At 36.3% G+C, this 19782-nt stretch overlaps 1 protein-coding gene across 6 annotated transcripts in view; it reads left to right on the top strand.

Annotated features, from left to right (window-relative positions):
• The window catches only part of ACYP2 (acylphosphatase 2), a 184465-nt gene that overhangs the window by 77077 nt on the left and 87606 nt on the right, over positions 1 to 19782 (top strand). The window contains exon 5 of one of the 6 annotated variants that reach the window (XM_073213263.1): positions 10269 to 10313. The exons of the other annotated variants lie outside the window; for them this stretch is intronic. Within the exon in view, the coding sequence (XP_073069364.1) occupies positions 10269 to 10298 (30 nt within the window). The 3' untranslated portion in view covers positions 10299 to 10313. Of the gene's footprint in view, positions 1 to 10268; positions 10314 to 19782 lie in introns of those variants that run through there. 6 annotated transcript variants of the gene reach the window in all.

Here is a 19782-nt window from a genome sequence, read left to right as displayed (position 1 = left end):
TGTTGGAACTCAACCAGGAGTTGGGAGGGGTGCAAGGTGTAGCACTCCAAAATCTTATGACTATAGACTATCTACGGTTAAAACAACATATGGAATGTGAACAGATCCCAGAAATGGGTTGCTTTAATTTGTCTGATTTCTCTCAGATTGTTCAAGTACAGTTGGACAATATCCATCATATCATAGACAAATTCTCACAAATGCCTAGGGTGCCTAACTGGTTTTCTTGGCTTCACTGGAGATGGCTGGTAATCATAAATTTGCTTAGTTTATGTCACCGTATTCCTATTATGTTAGTATGTGTGCGCAAGTTAGTTAGTAGTTTAAAACCTATACATGCTTAAGGTACTCTACAAGAAGATATGTCAAAGAAATAATCAATCCTCCCATGTTTTCTTCCATATGCTACCTCTATAGCTTTTCTTCTTCCTTCCTAATTACAACCCTTAAATAGAATTCGTGCCTCATATCGAATTTACCGAGCATCATAATTCCTCCAGGTGTTAAAGATACCTCGAGACAAGTGCTGGGCATAGAAGCCACAGGGCATAAATCTGCAAAGAAGTAAAAAGCTAACCTTTTCAAACAATATGGCTTCTCTCTCACTTACCAACTTTACATCTCCCTGTATGGCCCCGGAAGATGACTGTTTAGCCAGAGACAGGTAAGATTCCTCAAGGGAGGAACAACCTAAGACAGGCACAGTCGCAGGGGGGCCATCAGGTGAGAAATTGGGGATCAACAGTGGTGAGGCTTAGAACCTCACCCCCCCTGTTTTGAGAGAAATCTTCTGCATCCGTGGATGTTTTAAGGCCCTTGTCTAGCTTGGATTAACACATAGTCTATAGGCACACACCTGATCATCTACAATTGCTCTCTTACAACACTAAACTATGTTTTCTACCTTTATCTTGCATCTACCTACCACTTCAGCATTTTATTAAAAATAATAATAATAATAATAATAAAGGGAGAAATGTGGGATCCACATATAAATCAAGTATAAAAATCAAACGAATATTCATATTTGACCTCATTGTTTATAATTCATAATGTGTGATCAAAACCGAAAGTTTCTGTGATGACTGCCCTTGTACTGTTCACCATGTAAGAACTTATTCACTATGTAAGAATTCGTTCACCATGTAAGAACTTGTTCGTTATGCTTCAGAAGATTGGAGACTGATGAGAATTAGGCTTGAGATTGATTAATGATTGTGCACTGAGCATTGACCCCCCATACAGAATTTTATTGTTGTTAACAACCATTTGATCAATAAATATGAGAATGCCCTCTCAAAAAAAAAAAAAAAAAAAAGACAGACAGATGGACAGAAGAAAGGGAGTTAGGAAAGAAGGATATAATCAAATATTGCATTAAAGAAGCTGGTAGAAAATAATTTCTTTCCTTTTGCAAAAATAAATCATTACATATAATGTGTATTATAATCTATATTTTGCCTGAGAAATATACCATTAACATTTTCTAATAGACAAAAAATATGGAGGTAGAACCAATGAAAAGGATATTTGTATTTTTTATCTATTCATTGTCCTCTTTGTTATATACATGTGATATTAAAAAGTTATGTGGTTTTCAATGTCACAGGAATATCCAGAGAAGTATTAATTTTTAGAGCTTCATTTAAGTAGTTTTCATAAATAACTTTGAACATTATGATTATGAGGACTTCTAAAATACATACAAATTCAATCTTAAATTTAAAAAAAATATATAATTATATGCTTCTAAATAATCATGTATCAATGACCAAATAAAAACAGAGATCAAGCACTATATGGAGACAAATGACAACAATAATTCAACACCACAAAATCTGTGGGGATGCAGCGAATGCTATGCTAAGATGGAAATATATTGCAATACAGGCTTACCTCAGGAAAGAACAATCCCAAATGAACAGTCTAAACCCACAATTAATGAAACTAGAAAAGGAAGAACAAATGAGACCCAAAGTCAGTAGAAGGAGAGACATATAAAGATTAAAGCAGAAATAAATAAAATTGAGAAGAATAAAACAATAGAAAGAATCAATGAAAGCAGGAGCTGGTTCTTTAAGAAAATAAACAATATAGTTAAACCCCTAGCCAGACTTTTCAAGAAAAAAAGAGAGTCTACACACATAAACAGAATCGGAAATGAGAAAGGAAAAATCACTAAGGACACCACAGAAATACAAAGAATTGTGAGAGACTACGATGAAAAATTATATGGTAATAAACTGGATAACCTAGAAGAAATGGACAACTTTTTAGAGAAATACAACCTTCCAAGGCTGACCCAGGAAGAAAGAGAAAATCTGAATAGACCAACTTCCAGCAACAAAATTGAATTGGTAATAAAAAAAAAACTACCTAAGAACCAAACCCCTAGACCAGATGGTTTCACTGCTGAATTTTGTCAAACATTTAATGAAGACCTGATGCCCATCCTCCTTAAAGTTTTCCAAAAATTAAAAGAGGAGGGAATACCCCCAAACTCATTCCACAAGGCCAACATCACTCTAATACCAAATCCAGGCAAAGACACCACAAAAAAAGAAAATTACAGACCAATATCCCTGATGAACACAGATGCAAACATACTCAACAAAATATTAGCAAACCAAATTCAAAAATACATCAAAAAGATCATCCATCATGATCAAGTGGGATTCATCCCAGGGATGCAAGGATGGTACAACATTCGAAAATCCATCAAAATCATCCACGACATCAACAAAAAGGACAAAAAACGACGTGATCATCTCCATAGATGCTGAAAAGCATTTGATAAAATTCAACATCCATTCATGATAAAAACTCAACAAAACGGTTATAGAGGGCAAGTACCTCAATATAATAATGGCCATATATGACAAATCCACAGTCAACATTATACTTAAGAGTGAGAAACTGAAAGCTTTTCCTTTAAGATCAGTAACAAGACAAAGATGCCCACAGTCCCCACTTTTATTCAGCATAGTTCTGGAGGTCCTAGCGACGGCAGTCAGAGAAATAAAAGGCATACAGATTTGGCAAGGAAGAAGTCAAAATTTCCCTGTTTGCAGATGACATGAGACTGTACATAAAAACCATAAAGAATCCACTCCAAAACTACTAGATCTAATATCTGAATTCAGCAAAGTTGTGGGATACAAAATTAATACAGAAATCTGTTGCATTCCTATACGCTAATGATGAACTAGCAGAAAGAGAAATCAGGAAAACAATTCCATTCACAATTGAATCCAAAAGAATAAAATACCTAGGAATAAACCTAACCAAGGATGTGAGAGACCTATACCCTGATAACTACAAGACACTCTTAAGAAAAATTAAAGAGGACACTAATAAATGGAAATTCATCCCATGCTCTTGGCTAGGAAGAATTAATATTGTCAAAATGGCCATCCTGCCTAAAGCAACCTACAGATTCAATGCAATCCCTATCAAAATACCTACAGCATTCTTCAATGAACTAGAGCAAATAGTTCTAAAATTCATATGGAACGACAAAAGACCCCGAATAGTCAAAGCAATCCTGACAAGGAAGAAGAAAGCTGGGGGAATTACATGCCCCAACTTCAAGCTCTACTACAAAGCCACAGTAATCAAGACAATTTGATACTGGCACAAGAACCAGATCCATAGACCAGTGGAACAGAATAGAGAGACCAGATATTAGCCCAAGCATATATGGTCAATTAATATACGATAAAGGAGCTGTGGATATAAAATGGGCAAATGACAGCCTCTTCAACAGCTGGTGTTAGCAAAACTGGACAGCTGCATATAAGACAATGAAACTGGATTATTGTCTAACCCCATACACAAAAGTAAACTCAAAATGTATCAAAGATCTGAATGTAAGTCATGAAACCGTAAAACTCTTAGAAAAAAATATAGGCAAATATTTGTTGGACATAAACATGAGCAACTTCTTCATAAACATATCTCCCTGGGCAAGAGTAACAAAAGCAAAAATGAACAAGTGGGACTATATCAAACTAAAAACTGCTGTACAGCAAAGGACACCATCAGTAGAACAAAAAGGCATCCTACAGTATGGGAGAATATATTCATAAATGACATATCTGATAAGGGGTTGACATCCAAATTATATAAAGAGCTCACACACCTCAACAAACAAAAAGCAAGTAATCCAATTAAAAATGGGCAGAAGAGCTGAACAGACACTTCTCCAAGGAAGAAATTCAGATAGCCAATAGGCATATGAAAAGATGCTCCACATAGCTAATAATCAGAGAAATGCAAATTAAAACCACAATGAGATATCACCTCACACCAGTCAGGATGGCCAATATCCAAAAGACAAGTAACAAATGCTGTCAAGGATGTGGAGAAAGGGGAACCCTCCTACACTGCTGGTGGGAATGAAAACTAGTTCAACCATTGTGGAAAGCAATATGGAGGTTCCTCAAAAAACTAAAAATAGAAATACCATTTGATCCAGGAATTCCACTCCTAGGAATTTACCCTCAGAATGCAGGAGCCCAGATTCAAAAAGACATATGCACCCCTATGTTTATTGCAGCACTATTTACAATAGGCAAGAAACAGAAGCAACCTAAGTGTCCATCAGTTAGTAGATGAATGGATAAAGAAGATGTGGTACATATACACAATGGAATATTACTCAGCCATAAGAAGAAAACAAATCCTACCATTTGCAACAACATAGATGGAGCTAGAGGGTATTATGCTCAGTGAAATAAGCCAGGTGGAGAAAGACAAGTATCAGATGATTTCACTCATCTGTGGAGTATAAGAACAAAGCAAAAACTGAAGGAACTAAACAGCAGCAGAATCACAGAACCCAAGAATGGACTAACAATTACCAAAGGGAAAGGGACTGGGGAGGATGAGTGGGAAGGGAGGGAGAAGGGGGGAAAAGGGGCATTATGATTAGCACACATAATGTAGTGGGGGGGGGCATGGGAAAGGCAGTATATACAGCGAAGACAAGTAATGATTCTATAGCATCTTACTACACTGATGGACAGTGACTGTAATGGGGTTTGAGGGGGGAGGGGCTTGGTAATAGGGGGTGTCTAGTAGTCTAGTAACCATAATGTTGTTCAAGTAATTGTACATTAATGATAAAAAAAAAACTAAGTATGGTCCTAAATCCAACCCTTTATTTATCCTCCCAAATATATACCTTCCTCTATGTTCTTTATTTCTTTTAATATTGCCACCATTATCCAAGCCCTAAACCTTGTTATCAATCTTTTTTAGTTTTCTCTCTTCCTTGTCCCCTAATATGCAGTCACTTTTACACCTCAACCCCATTTCCAGAAGCCCATATCTTACCCATTCTTTCAGGTCCTTCACGAATGTGCCTTCTGTATGAAGGAACCCTTTCTTAATCTCACCAATTAAAAGAGGAGTTTTGTCTTCCTTGAAACTCAGATTTTGAAATCGTACTTTCCTTTTATAGCACTTAGTCCTGTGCACTGTCTTACAGCTATTTATGAATATACATATCAGATACATATCTGTATCTGTTGTATAGATAGGTTTTACAATAGGTATTGTAAATATTGCTTTCAATATATCTGTTATAAGCTCTTTGAGGAAATAATCCTTGACTGATTTATCATTCTATCCTGGAGAACCCCTGTACTGTTTTACTGCACCCACCCACACACACACAGTAAATATTTATTAAATGAGTCACATCCAACTTATATTAATCATTCATGTTTCGTATGTCTGTTCTTAAATTGATAATTTTTGGAGAGCAGGGATTATCCGTATTTTTGTATTTTCTGCATCCTAGTATAATGGTAAGCACTGAACAATTTTTTTTTGTTAGGCAATGGTAATTATTTAAAGTATTTTAATGATAAAAATAGTGTTAAGACATATCACTTAGGATTGCCATTTTGCTATAAGTAATGGAAATCCTATTAGAGTAACTTAACCAAACAGTAGTTATTTTTCTCAAATAACAAGAGGTCTGGAGGTAGACAGTCTATGGCTGGTACAGAGGTGTCATGATATCATCAGTGCCCCAGGTTTTTTTTCTGGGGTATATTTCTGGGGCAAAAACACATTGCTTTTGTCCTTGTAATTATAGATGGCTTTTCTGTTGCTATGCATCATACTCATATTTTCTATCCCTATCAGGAAAATACTGACTTTTCTGGAGGTCTCTACAGATAGACATCTGCTCTTATCTCTTCAGTCAGAACTAGGGTCACATGGGCATTTCTGTCTGCCAGGGAATGTTGAGACTCGGATAATTTTAACTAGGTGTATTGCCATCCAAGGATAATTTGGTTTCCTTTCATAAGGAAGAAATGGAAATGAATCTTGGATGGGCAACCTGGAGTATGCAATTTGGGTATGGAATGTACACTTTCAAGCCATTAGAATCCACAAGGAAAAGATAAGATACATGTGTAAAGTTCAATAATTCAAGACAGTTATGTTATAAATTTCATATACACAGTCAGACAATAAATGTTAATGAAAGATTAGAGGTAGAAGAGCTCTCTTGAAGATGGAATTGAATAGGAAATCTTCAGTGAGATGGTGGGACCCGAGCAGAGTTTTAAAAGATGGGTCAAATAATTACACAGGGCACTGGATCACTGGATGCCTGTTTTGCAAGTGAGGAATAACATGCTTAAAATATTTTTTTAACTCACTAGACCAGCTTAGCAAGAGTAATGCACTCATATTATGGGGCAATAGAAAGTAAGTTGGGACAGCATAGTGGAGGATTTTGCGTCACTGTGAGGAGTTTGGATTTGAGACTTGTTCATGTCAATAGATCTATTGGAGGCTTCTGAAAAGAGGAATAATAAGAGGAAGTAGTATAGAAATGATAATATGCTAGAATTTGAAAAAATAATTCACAGATTAGGTCAATAGAATTAACTAGTATCTAATACTGTACCTTCTATACAGTAGTTAAGATAGTTCATGAGACTTTTGACCAAAGCAGATGGTTGTAAGGAGCCTCTGATACTTAAAATGGACATTTAATATTGCTAGATTTGAAGCCTTGAGTTAGAGAACAGTGGAGCTCTAGAAATCAAATTTTCTGTTAAACTTTTTTTTATATTGCTGAAGAATTCTTTGTTTCTGTTATCACCACATAGATTTTAAATATTATTGCAGAATATTTTATCATATTAATACCCAAGTGTAATCGTTCTGAATTAAAATAATTTCTCTAGGCTTCCACTGAATAATTTATAAAATGATGATTGAAAACAGACTGGTGATCTTTTGACTAAATGTGCTTTTGTTGTCTGCTATTTTCTCAACCTAGGATTTTAACTTTGTTGAAAATGCTTAAACTTCAAAGCACTTATGTTAACGTAATGTTTTATTTTCCTTTTTAAGTCAATCTTAATACATTTTGCAGTTTCCTTTAAATAAGTGAGGTGTTAGAGCTTTCCCCATATACACTTATGAATTTTTTTAATGACATATATTTATTCAACTGTAAATCTTACAAAAATAGTAAAGATTTATTTTCTATATTAATAATGATATCAGTTACTTTTGATGGTTTGACAGCAATTTGAGTAGAAAGACAGTCTGATTCAATTGAAACATGTAAAAAACATGCTTAAAGTTATTTCCTGTATAACTCCAAATGAACATGTAAAGCCTGAGTTACCTCATTTACTCAATAATTGGAATATCAGAAAATTTTTTCTCCATTAGTGCTTCAGTTCTCCAGAATCTCCTCCTTACCACAAGATCTTTCCTTTCAGAATCTCATTAATGAATTTAAGTCCATGTAGAAATACAGATGAATAATGCAATTATATTCAACTCAATGAGTACTTTACAATTATTATTCAGCCCCCATCCCACTGATGTTGGGTTTGGCCATGAGACTTGCTTTGGTCCACGGAATGTTAGTGGATGTGACATAAAGGCTTAAATACGCTTTCATGGTTTGACTTTGGTTTTGCATGCTGGTAGTTTGCTGCGAGAAGAGCTTTCTCTGGGCAGCTGTTGTCTTCAACTTAGTCCCAGAATGAACACAGGTGGAATGAGCCTGAGCCCAACCCACAGCTTGACGCAGAGCCACCCAAACAAGCCCTGCCTAGACCAACCAAACTTCGGTGGCATACAGACCCATGAGCATGAGAGTAAATACTTGTTACAGGCCACCAAGTGTGGGCTGCTTTATTCTGTAGGATTGTTGTAGCAACAGTTGACTAATATAGTCTATAGAAATAGGTCTCCTTATATTTTCACTACGGAAAAGCATAATTATGCATGGCTAAACTGTCAGCTTCCTGCTTTAGTAGTTGGAAGTAACAGCACATAACACTAATTAATTGAGAGTTTCTCTTGGCTAGTGGCCATTGCAAATTTTGGGTAAAATGTCTGAAGTGGAACTTGATGAATTAGTTGTTAAAGTACTTTCTTTTTCATAAACCTGGCTGGTACTTCAAATAATCACAAAATGAAATGACATAGGAGCCATGGCTAACATTTGTTGAGGGCCTGGCCACATGTGTGCTTAGCATTCATCATCACGTCTTTGCACAGCAAACCTGTCAAGCAGCAGACACATTTTATTATATACCAGGTACTGCAGAATATATTATCCCATTTTTGTTGGATGAAGAAACCAAGGCTTAGGAAAGTTAAGTGACTAGTTCAAATTTCACAGCCAGGAAAGGGCAGAGCTAGGATGTGACTGGAAGTCTGTACTCAAAGATCATACATCATTGTGTTCATGTTTGGAAGGGTAGAAATAGGAGAAAAGATAGAATTTACAAACTGGTTCACCTAATATTTGTTGGTGTGTTGTCCCTAACAATCATCTGCTACATAAGCCAGATGTCACCTGAAATTGCCTCAGTGTTCAGAAACCTACATGTGATTAGCTTAAACCCCAATTGTTTAATAGCCTATGAAAGTCTGAAGCTATCTCTGCAATTTCTAATTCCCAAGTTTACACTTCTATGGTTTCCCTCCTGTGTCTCTGGAAGCCACCTCAATTTGCCATGTCAGCCTGGGTGTAAAACTTCAGTGTTTCTGGTTTCTGAAGCATGTGCCTTCAGCAAGCCTTTTATGAGTATTAGCGAAGATCCCCTTGCAAACATGGGTCTCCCACCATTCTTTCCCTCTCGGCCTTTAATTACAGTGCCCTGGCTCTCCCCAAATTCTTCTTGTACACAGAATAGGAATTCTTTTCCCTTCCTTTGAAGCCCTGGTGTTCCAGGCGCCTGACAGCTCTAGGAGTTACATCTCTACTCCCCAAGCGGGAACATCAGGTGTATGCCTGCCTTGTCTCTGTTTCATTAAAAGCAGAAGTGGTGAGATTCTGTTGGGAAAACAGTAAAAGTTGGAATTAGTCCCCCCTCAGTATGATAGACCACATTTAGCTCAACTTGAATTTCATTGAATTTTCAACATAAGCAGTACTGTTCATCTCACCTTAAATGGTGAGAACTGCAAACATCTAAGAGTTACTCTTTTCTTCTTAGATTAGAAATAAAATACCTAACTTTGCATAACTAAGAAAAAGCCTATTTTTAGAATTTTACTTGCTACTCCTTTCCAAAATGGTGATTTACAAAAATTATGGGATAAATTGGAGCGTAAGCATTTTCTGGACTTTTTTCCAGACCAGTTTTCCTATTAGCTATTAAAAGAAAATTTCATAAGTTTGAGAGCTTGGCTTGTGTATGAGCCTAGAATTGAGATGCTGCTAAAAATTCAAATAGTCTGAAGCACTTGATTCTATAATGCTGCATTAGAAATGGTTATAGAGCTGTGTTCTGCCCTGGATAAGCCCAAACCATTGTCTTGTCTTGCCTGATTTGCTACTAAAATTTTAACTTCTGTTGACAGTTGAAACTTCTGAAGAAAGTTGACAAAAATAATTTTTGTTCTCAGTCATTTATAACATAACTTTCATTGGTTCATTCTTAATTTAGGAAGCAATTTTCCTAGTAATTTGGCAGACACTGATACCTTGAAGTAAAAACTTATCAAAGATACTGCCCTTAAGTCCAGGGAGAGAAAATCCCGGGGCAAAATACTTCTAAAAACCGAAATCAGTCAAAGAGAGAAATAAAGTTTAAAATCCATTTATTGCTTTCAAATTGCAGTCCTGGGCCTTCTCTCTTTCCTGCTCCAGCAGAAGCAAAACCATCCCTCCCCCTCACCTACAAACTGTGGTCCTGGGCCATCTGTCTCCTCTGCTCTCGAAGAAGCAAGCCAGCAAGCAAGCCAGCCCCCTCCCCTTAACCTCTCAGTTTCAGACACGCCCTCGGTTGCCTAGGTAATTAGCCACTGATATGGAGATGAACTTCTTTCCACTCCTGAGGAATGATGCAAATGATCTAAAGCCATACTTCTCTCCACCCTTGAGCATCTGTTGATATGCAGATATACTAAAGCCAGGTGAGACATTCTGGATATACTACAATTTTACCCACATTGTGGGACACTAAATCTTCAGGTATCATTGTTTACTTAATCTTTTGTAGTCAAAAATAAATTGCTAGTGATCTTTGACAATTTTTAAAGGAAATAAGTGGGTAATATATTATTCACATGCATAAGGACATGTTAGGAGATAAGTTGGTTCTCCTCAGTTCTTGTCCCCATCACAACAAAGAATTGAAGGACAGAGACACAGTAGTGAAGCAGAATGAAAGTTTTATTTGAATACATTCTAAGGGAAGAACGGGCTAGAGTCAAGGCAGATAAAGACAGGTTTACTTGTCTGGAGTGGGACAGAGAGAGTGGAGACTCTGCTTAAAGTCTAGAAAATAGAATGGAATAGCACAGAGACAGAATGTAATAAGTTGAGCAGAAGTCTTTTGAAAACACACACTCCAAGGAAGGGGACTGTGGGCCACCTCAGAGAGGAGGAGGCATACCCAAAGCCTGGTATTCTGTCTTCCGAGGCTTTCAAGAATGGGACAAAGGTATAGGGTCAGGGCGTATAGGCTTGTCAGGTGGTCTCACCTCATGATTCTATCTGTGGTAAAAGACAATATGTCATTGTCTATAGCTGGTCCTCCAGGTCATTCTGTAGGACAAACTTTTGCTTCTCTCTAAATTGCAGCCACTTCCAGGTACTGGGAACATATCCGTTAAGACTGCTTGTCTTGCCTTAAATCATTGGCTGATTACCAAAGAATGTTAGTCTAAGTTCTCAATTCTCTTTCAAAAGTGGAATCTTAGCCTTAAGATAAGTCCTTGTTCTTACTATGCTAATCTCAGCATTTTTAGGAAAATTAATCATGATGCTAGTCCCATGTCTCTGCCCTATCTCACCTGCATTAGCTAGAGCAAATCTCAAGGTCAGCCCAGATTCAGAGCATGTGGAATGAACTCATATTGCAAAGGGTGTGAGTCTTTTCTGGCTTTCTGGCTTAATCTGAGTTCTTGGTGGGCTCCACCCTCTTCTCATCCAGCTCATATATGTCTTTCTGCTTAACAGACACAATGACAAAGATTACTCCCAATTAGACGTAATCATTTTTGGCTCTGGAGTACCTTAAGGATTTCTTTCCTACTCCTTTCTTACTTACACAGATAATAAAATAAGCATTCACTTTCTGAGTGTACAACAGGGAGGGAAGACATTCCAGAAGATGCCAAGTAATATAGGAGGCCAACCTAGAATTAAAAACTCATTGCAGCAAATCCAAAGAGGCTGAGGATAGTCTGGTACTGAATTAAATTCTCTACTATATCTAACTAATGTTTTACTCCAGCAGAGTTGCTACTTCAGTGCCTACTTTAACTTAGTATTTAGAGAAAATATGGGCAAGTTTGTGAGAAAATGCTGGTCTTAATTGTATTTACTGCAGAAATCCCAGAGTTGCCCAAGTACTCACTGTTCTGATGAATTCACATGGTATCCTCCCTGCTTTGGGGCATGGCAGCCAACCCTGCATTCAAAATCCAAAAAAAAGTATTTACCCAAGTGAGGAAAAATTGATTCTCTTGGGTAAGTCTGGACCCATCTTTTAAAGATGTTGAGTGTCTAGAATTTTTATGTGCATTAGTGAGGCTGCAGTTTTCTCCGATAGACAATCCTTTGTTATTACTGGCTGTAGGCAGTAGTAATAAAGGACAGTGTCAGGAAAGACAAAGAATTTACAGTACAGAACTTTAAAAAATGCATTGATGTCAGGAAGAGTTGAGCCATTTCTGATGAGAAAGAAGTGTTAATTTTAAACAGCTGTGCACATACTTTCTGTGATCTATTCCTGCAAAATAATAGCAGGGTAATTCATAGGACGTGTGTCACAGGATGAGTTTGAGTAATCAGTCCCTAAGTGAAACCAAAGAGAGAAGTAAATACTGGAAGAGGTGATGGAGTTCAGCATTGGGAGTGGAACACGGAGTCTTATGATTTGGTGTTCTTGTCTCAGGTTGACATTTGGCAGCAGCTACTTCCCTTTTAAGCCCTCACCACTCCCTTAAAATGAATCAACACTTACCAACTTTTACTGTGAAAGCACAGTAAAAAAAAATCATCCCTAAATTTGAGTTTCGGAAATGACATTGAAAATTATACATCATTCCTCTTATCTAGGCTCTTAGTAGCACATTATTTTGATGCTTAACAAGATGTAAAATTTTTCTAAACCAATTTAGAGTATTTAGAGTATTAGTGCACTTGGCTGCAAAAAAAAAAAACTGACTGAGTCTATGAAACTGGGTAGGAGCTTGTTATTTTGGTGAAGGTACATATATTCTGAAGTTCTGTCTGTAAGCCATTAGGTACAAACATTGAAAGAGAGTTGAATCTGGAAGTTGACTGCTTTAGAGTCCAAATTGACCATGTGTCAGGATATATGTTAAATCCAGCCTTAATACTGGTATGTGTTTAGAGAATCTTTTTTCAAAGAATGAGTAACAAGGTTTTTTCTTTTCCCAAAGGTACTTTAGCTAAATATAAGATGTTTAGGGCCTGGGGTTCTTGTTCAGCTGTTCTTTATGAGTGTGGAGTAAATCACTTACTCTAATCTCTTTTATTTGACTTATAAAAATGTGTACACTAATTCTGGCTCCCCTGCTTCTGAAGTTGTCACACATGTAACATCCTTGTGATAAAGCCTCAAAGTATCAGAAATAGCAATATTTTAAGATTTTTATCAACCTAAGTTCATTATGTGTATGAATAGTGGTACCAACATTGCATAAGACCAGAATGATGTAAATGAATGCTGTATTATTTAATCTTATTCATTTTTAATAAATACTTATATTCATGTTTTTTTAAATTCCACAAGCATTTGGAGCTATGTAATGAGATGCAAAGGGCCATACATATCTATTTTCAGATTCCACCTTTTAGATCACAGCTTAAAAATTTCAGGATTGAGGATCTCTGTGGACTTATAGGAATGAAACAGGCCAGTACTCAAAGATACCACCATTTTGACTTGATTTTGCAAAAACATCCAAATCATCTGCTCAGAAAGCTAAATCCCAGCTGTTTTTCAAGATAAACCATGATGACAGAGTGGCTATAAAAGTAGCATCTCATAGCTATAGAGAAATGTGAACAGGTTTAGGCTGGTTGAACAACAGCCCTTTCCTTTTTTGAAAGGAAAGTGAGTTGCAAGTAATGAATTTCAATTCCTTATTACTTTCTTTCGGGAAAAATGATCACATTTACTGCAAATCAGGAAGGGGGAATTTATATACAAGCATGGAATCAGATCAGAAATGAATAGACATATGGGATTAGGCAGATCTTCAGCATTAAGCAAGGTTTAAAGATAGTACTTCAGCCTATAATTCTATAGATGGGTAGATAGGAAACCAAAATTACACCAGCTAAGATTTATGAGATGCTCCTTATATTATCTATGGATTGTTCCATGTGAGACAGGCGCTGTCTTTATTCCTGTTTCAGAGATGAAGAAATCAAGGTACACAGAGATTAAGAATCTTACTCAAGGCATACCGAGCTGTGCTAGCTGTCAGACCTAAGGGACCTGATTGCCAAAATCACACCCTTAACCAGTATGTCATACTGCCTCCCATGAATTTGCAAAGCAGATTGATGGTCTATCAAAAGATGTTAATGGGGGAGGGGATAGTGTGGACTGGTGGAATATGGCCTAACAGAGGCCGAGTTAATTATTCAGGCAGTTGCACAAATACAAAGGTAATTCTACAAAATGTTCATTTCAACTGGCATTAGGTATTAGATTGTGGGAGTCTCCCATTAAGTATTAGGAAGTCATGACAAGGAGATTAAGATTTGACAGTAAGAAACCCAGCCATGGGAAATTGGGATGCCAGGCAAAAAACACAGTCACAGTGGACTGGAGTAAAATCAGAGAAACAGTAATTCAGGGCAGAGGCAGAAGATCTTGACAAAGCATTTCTTATGTTATCTCCCTTGCTGAGGGCTGGAGTAGGCCTCAGAGTCAGATACATAGCTATTAAGTCAGGTTAATTTAATAGATTCAGCTCAGAGGGAAGAGATGCAAGGGCACCAGGCTAGGTAGGCCATTACAAGTTAACCCAACTGGGCTAGAGTCCCAGGCAAGAGGCTAATTTTACTAATTTTGCTAACATTAATTCTCTATCTTGGCAGCCCTGCTTCTATGGGAGATGGTGGGAGATCATGTAGCAGTGACATTAAATATCCAAAGACATTAAATATCCAAAGACCCAATGACATAGGGAGATGAACTGTCATACCATAATTACACAATTTAATAGCATCCTTTCACATGTATCTTATGGCCCAATCTAACTCATTATTCTCTTTTTTTTAAAGACATAGTATATTATATAACATATTGACTGTAGCATTTGCTAAGCCACTTGGGAAGTCATAAGGAAGAATAATTAGATGTGAAATTGTTATTTATTCATATCGTTTGTATATTCTGTCTCATAATAACTTTTGGAGCATGTATAAGATTTGAGAAGTTCTTGACTTATGTCCCTGAAAGACAGAGTAAACATCCAAGATAGCAGTACTAGGAGAGCCATTTAAATAGCTTTCATTTGCTAGTCCCGGCCTCTATTCTGTGGAAGAACAAAGAAAAACACTTATTTTTTCTTTCTTGTAGTATTTATCCAACTGCCTCCATATTTTACCTTATGATAACTCTAAAGACTATACAATTATCTGTTCTTTCTAAAGCTCATGATTTCCTATATCTAGTTGCTAAGTGCTGTTAAAAATTTCCCAAAAATGTGTTTAAGAACCCAGTTTAGTTTCCTTTGTGCTCAGAAGCCATTGTCCAGATGACATAATATAGGGTTGTTGCCACCCAAAAACATTTCTCTGGCTTAATCTTTGCACCTGTCATATTCTGTCCAGTCAGTGGCTATGTTATTATGACATGGGTCTGAGGTGTACAAAAGAAAACATGCCAAAATATAGAATCCATCCAGGAAATGCAGTTATTTTCTGTGACATAACATTCTCTAAATTGATTTAGTTGATGTGCATCTCTGAGTGTCATCTCATATTAGAGAGAGAGTTGGCCGGAGATGGAGAAGGAACAGCTACTGAGCTGTCAAGCCAGTTCACCTCTCTGAGTTTGTTTCCCAATGTATCAGTTGTGAATAATACCTATCTTGCAGGATCCTTAAGAAAAAACAAATGTATATAAAGGTGCACGTGTAGGTTTTCAGTAAAAGCTGTTAACACTCAGTGGCACCTGAATTTTAAAAGACTATTCCTCAAGAGAGCTACGTATTTTCAAATGATAAGAAAATACTTCTGATACAAAAGACTTGTTTTCTGCCTTGCTGGGCATTCTGTGGGGCCTACTGCACCATTAGCAGTGGCTCTCTGCAGTTAATGAGGATAGCTTGGTGTGTATCCAGCACTGTGCTAAGTGACATATTATTTCATATAATTATAACAACCACCTTTCAGGAAACTTTTGGTCTCTGACTTTCTACCACAACTTTGGACTGTGTGTATTTTCTTTTAGAGCATGTATTCTTTTCACTTTTGTGTGCCTTATTCTATCCACTGCTTTGCACTAATTATGGTACTTTATGCAACCAAACTATATTAGTTAGGAGGCTTTGAAATATAAATAACAGAGAACCAGAGCTGATTTGGCCCCAAAAATAAAGGGGGCTATTTTTTTTCATGTAAATAACTGAATAATTTCTTCATTGGGCACTCTTTCTCTGTGATCTTTTTCACTGTCTTCCTCCATGGCTTCCCATGTTGTATTAGAGTATGCAGCTTTCTGACATGACATCTTTATACTGTGCTCTCTCTGGGAATGGACACATTCATTCTCCCAGATGAGACCCTTGGCATTCTTTGCACCAGTTTAGATCTTTGTTGTCTTGACTCAGTCACTGGGAGTAGTGGGGCTTGGAGTGCACTCACTAGCTCATTCCTGCCTTTCCCTGAAATGATCACTGGACGAGAGGAATGGTGTTAAACTACTTACTTCAAAGCTAGTCCTGAGGTTGTGGTCAGTGTCACCCAAGTCACAGATGGGCATAATGGAGCAGGAGGGGAGCGGTACTGGGAAGATCTTGTTTCCATTTTCACATGGAAAGCTCTCAACATTTTACCTTGGATTATGATATTTTGCCCTAGGTTTGGTTTGTATGTGTGTGTGTGTGTGTGTGTTTTAAGATACTCTCTATCAGTTTAAAGAAATTAACTTCACAGTTAGCTAAGAGTTATTTTTAAAATAATAAATATAAGTTGACTTTTATCAAATGCTTTTTCATTTCTGTTGAGATAGATGATCAAGTAGATTCTTTATTTCAATGTGATAAATTACAGATTTTAAAAACAAGTTTAATGAAGTATAATAGCATATAGTAAACTGCACATATTTATATAGTTCAATCATTCTTCACAAACAGATATACCTATGAAATAACCACTAAAACTAAAATAATGAATTTATTTATCACTCCCCTCCAAAAGTTTCCTCATGCCTCTCTGCCATTCCTCTCTGCAGTCCCTTCCCTCACACCCACCCCTCCACAAGGCTCCCAGGCAACCACTGCTCTATTTTATGTCAGTATAGAGTAGTTGCATTACTGACTGAATTTTTGAATGTTAAGTTTTTGAATGTTCCATTTCTGAAATAAACCCAGCTTAATCATTATGTATTAGCTATCTTTCTTATGTGTTTCTGAATTCATTTACTCTAACATTTTTCTTAGGAATGTTGTATCTATGTTTATAAATGCAATTGGGCTATAATTTTTCTCTCTAATGCCCTTGTCATACTTTGGAATCAAGGTTATGCTGGTATATTGGTCTCATAAGATGAATCAAAAGGTGTTTTCTAATCTTTGAAAGAATTTGTGTAAAATAGATATTATTTTTTCCTTAATTATTTGGTGTGAATCAATCAGTAAAGCCAACTGGACCTAGAGTTGTCCTTGTGGGAAAGTTTTAAATTATTAAGTTTTAAAATAGACACAGAACAGTTCACATTTTGTTTCTTCTTATGCTTTTTTTTTTTTTTACACACAATGCATGTTTCCTTGACTTTTTAATTAAAACAACAGATACAATGATGTGTATAATATTAAGTATAAAGTTTGATATTTATAAAAATGCACGATTTATTGATATAAAGTTCATAATATTTTCTTATCTTTTTGTGTTTATAGGCTCTGTAATGATATCCCCTCTTTTATTCCTGATAATGGTTATTAAAGCTTACTCTCTCTACGTCATTATTTTCCATGGGGTGGGGGTTGGCTTATAAGCTTATTTGTCATTTCAAAGAACCAACTTTCATCTTTGCTGATCTTGCCTATTGTCTGTTTGCTTTTGATTTTACTTGTTGCTGTTCTTTTTATTTGCATCCTTTTATTTTCCTTAGGTTTAAGTTGTTCTATTTATTGTGGATGTTGTTTGCTTAATGCCTTTCAGCTTTTCTTTTTCTCTAATGTATATGTTTGGAGATACTAATTTCCCTCTTAAAGCAGTTTTAGTGTATCACAGATTTTCATGAACATTCACTTCAAAAATATGTTCTAATTTCCATTTGTGATTTCTTCTTTGACCCATGATTTATTAGGAAGTATATTCCTTAATTTACAGAATTATACATTTTAAAATATTCTTGTTATTGACATCTAGTCCATTTCCTTAGTGATCAAAGAATTTTACTTTGTATTTGATTTGTTGGAATTTGTGGTAGTTTGCTTTCACGTGTGGTTGATTCTCATAATGATACATATGTATTTGAAAGCTGTGTATTCTGCAGTTTTGGGGTAGTGTTCTATGTTCAACTGTTAGGTCAAATATGTAAATTGTGGTGTTCAAACCTTGTATATCCTTATAAATTATTTTTTCTGATGTATCCGAAAGTGTTGTGTTACAATTGTTCTATGATTTTTTAAAATTTCTCTATTTTGTTTGGTCAATATTTCTTTAATGTGTTACTTTGGACCATGTTACTGGTGCATAAAAATGTAGAATTATTGTCTTTTCCTAAAGAAATTAACCACTTATCACCTTGAAATATACTTATTTCTAGTAATGGTTTTACTTTAAATTCTCCTTTGTCTGATACAAATATGGTTGAATGACATTATTCTGCATTTTCATTTTATATATACTTTGCATCTCCTAATGTATTATTATAACTATTGCTGTATTCAGTTAAAATTCATTTAGATTTTTTTTGGCTCTTATTTATTTTTTTTATTTTGGTATCATTAATATAAAATCACATGGGCAACATTGTGGTTAATTACTAGATTCCCCCCATTATCAAGTCCCCACCACATACCCCATTACAGTCACTGTCCATCAGTGTAGTAAGATGCTATAGAGTCACTACTTGTCTTCTCTGTGCTATACTGCCTTCCCTGTGTCCCCACCCCTATGTTATGTGTGCTAATCATAATGCCCCTTATTCCCCTTCTCTCTCCCTTCCCACCCATCCTCCCCAGTCCCTTTCCCTTTGGTAACTGTTAGTCCATTCTTGGGTTCTGTGAATCTGTTGCTATTTTGTTCCTTCAGTTTTTGCTTTGTTCTTATGCTCCACAGATGAGTGAAGTCATTTGGCACTTGTCTTTCTCCACCTGGCTTATTTCACTGAGCATAATGCCCTCTAGCTCCATCCATGTTGTTGCAAATGGTAGGATTTGTTTTCTTCTTATGGCTGAATAATATTCCATATTGTGTATCTGTACCACACTGTCTTTGAGCAGAGACCTGAATGTCTTTGTCCATTCATCTACTGATAGACAATTAGGTTGCTTCCATATCTTAGCTATTGTAAATAGTGCTGCGATAAATATAGGGGTGCATATGTCTTTTTGAAACTGGGATCCCACATTCTTAGGGTATATTCCTAGAAGTGGAATTCCTGGGTCAAATGGTATTTCTATTTTGAGCATTTTGAGGAACCTCCATACTGCTTTCCACAATGATTGAACTAATTTACATTCCCACCAGCAGTGTAGGAGGGTTCCCCTTTCTCTGCATCCTCGCCAGCATTTGTTGTTCCTAGTCTTTTCTATATTGGCCATCCTAACTGGTTAAAATTCACTTAGATTTATCCACATTTGTCCTTTTCATTGTTCTTAATTCCTTCCTGCATCTTTGATCTTCTATATGGGAGCTGAATATATCCTTTAAAATTTTCCTTATAGTAGGCTGTTTATGAAAGATTCTCTATATTTTTCCCTGAAAAAATGTCTGTTTTTCACCTCATTATTGAGGAGTAATTTTACTGGTAGAGAGTTCTAGGTTTATAGTTATATTCTTTCAGCACTTTGAAGATACTGTTCCATTGTCTTCTGACTTCCCTCCATTCTTTTGAG

The sequence above is a fragment of the Manis javanica genome, chromosome 1, assembly GCF_040802235.1.
Source record: "Manis javanica isolate MJ-LG chromosome 1, MJ_LKY, whole genome shotgun sequence".
Lineage (NCBI taxonomy): Eukaryota > Metazoa > Chordata > Mammalia > Pholidota > Manidae > Manis > Manis javanica.
Note: the sequence above shows the minus strand (reverse complement) of the source record. Positions and strands in the feature narration are given on the sequence as shown.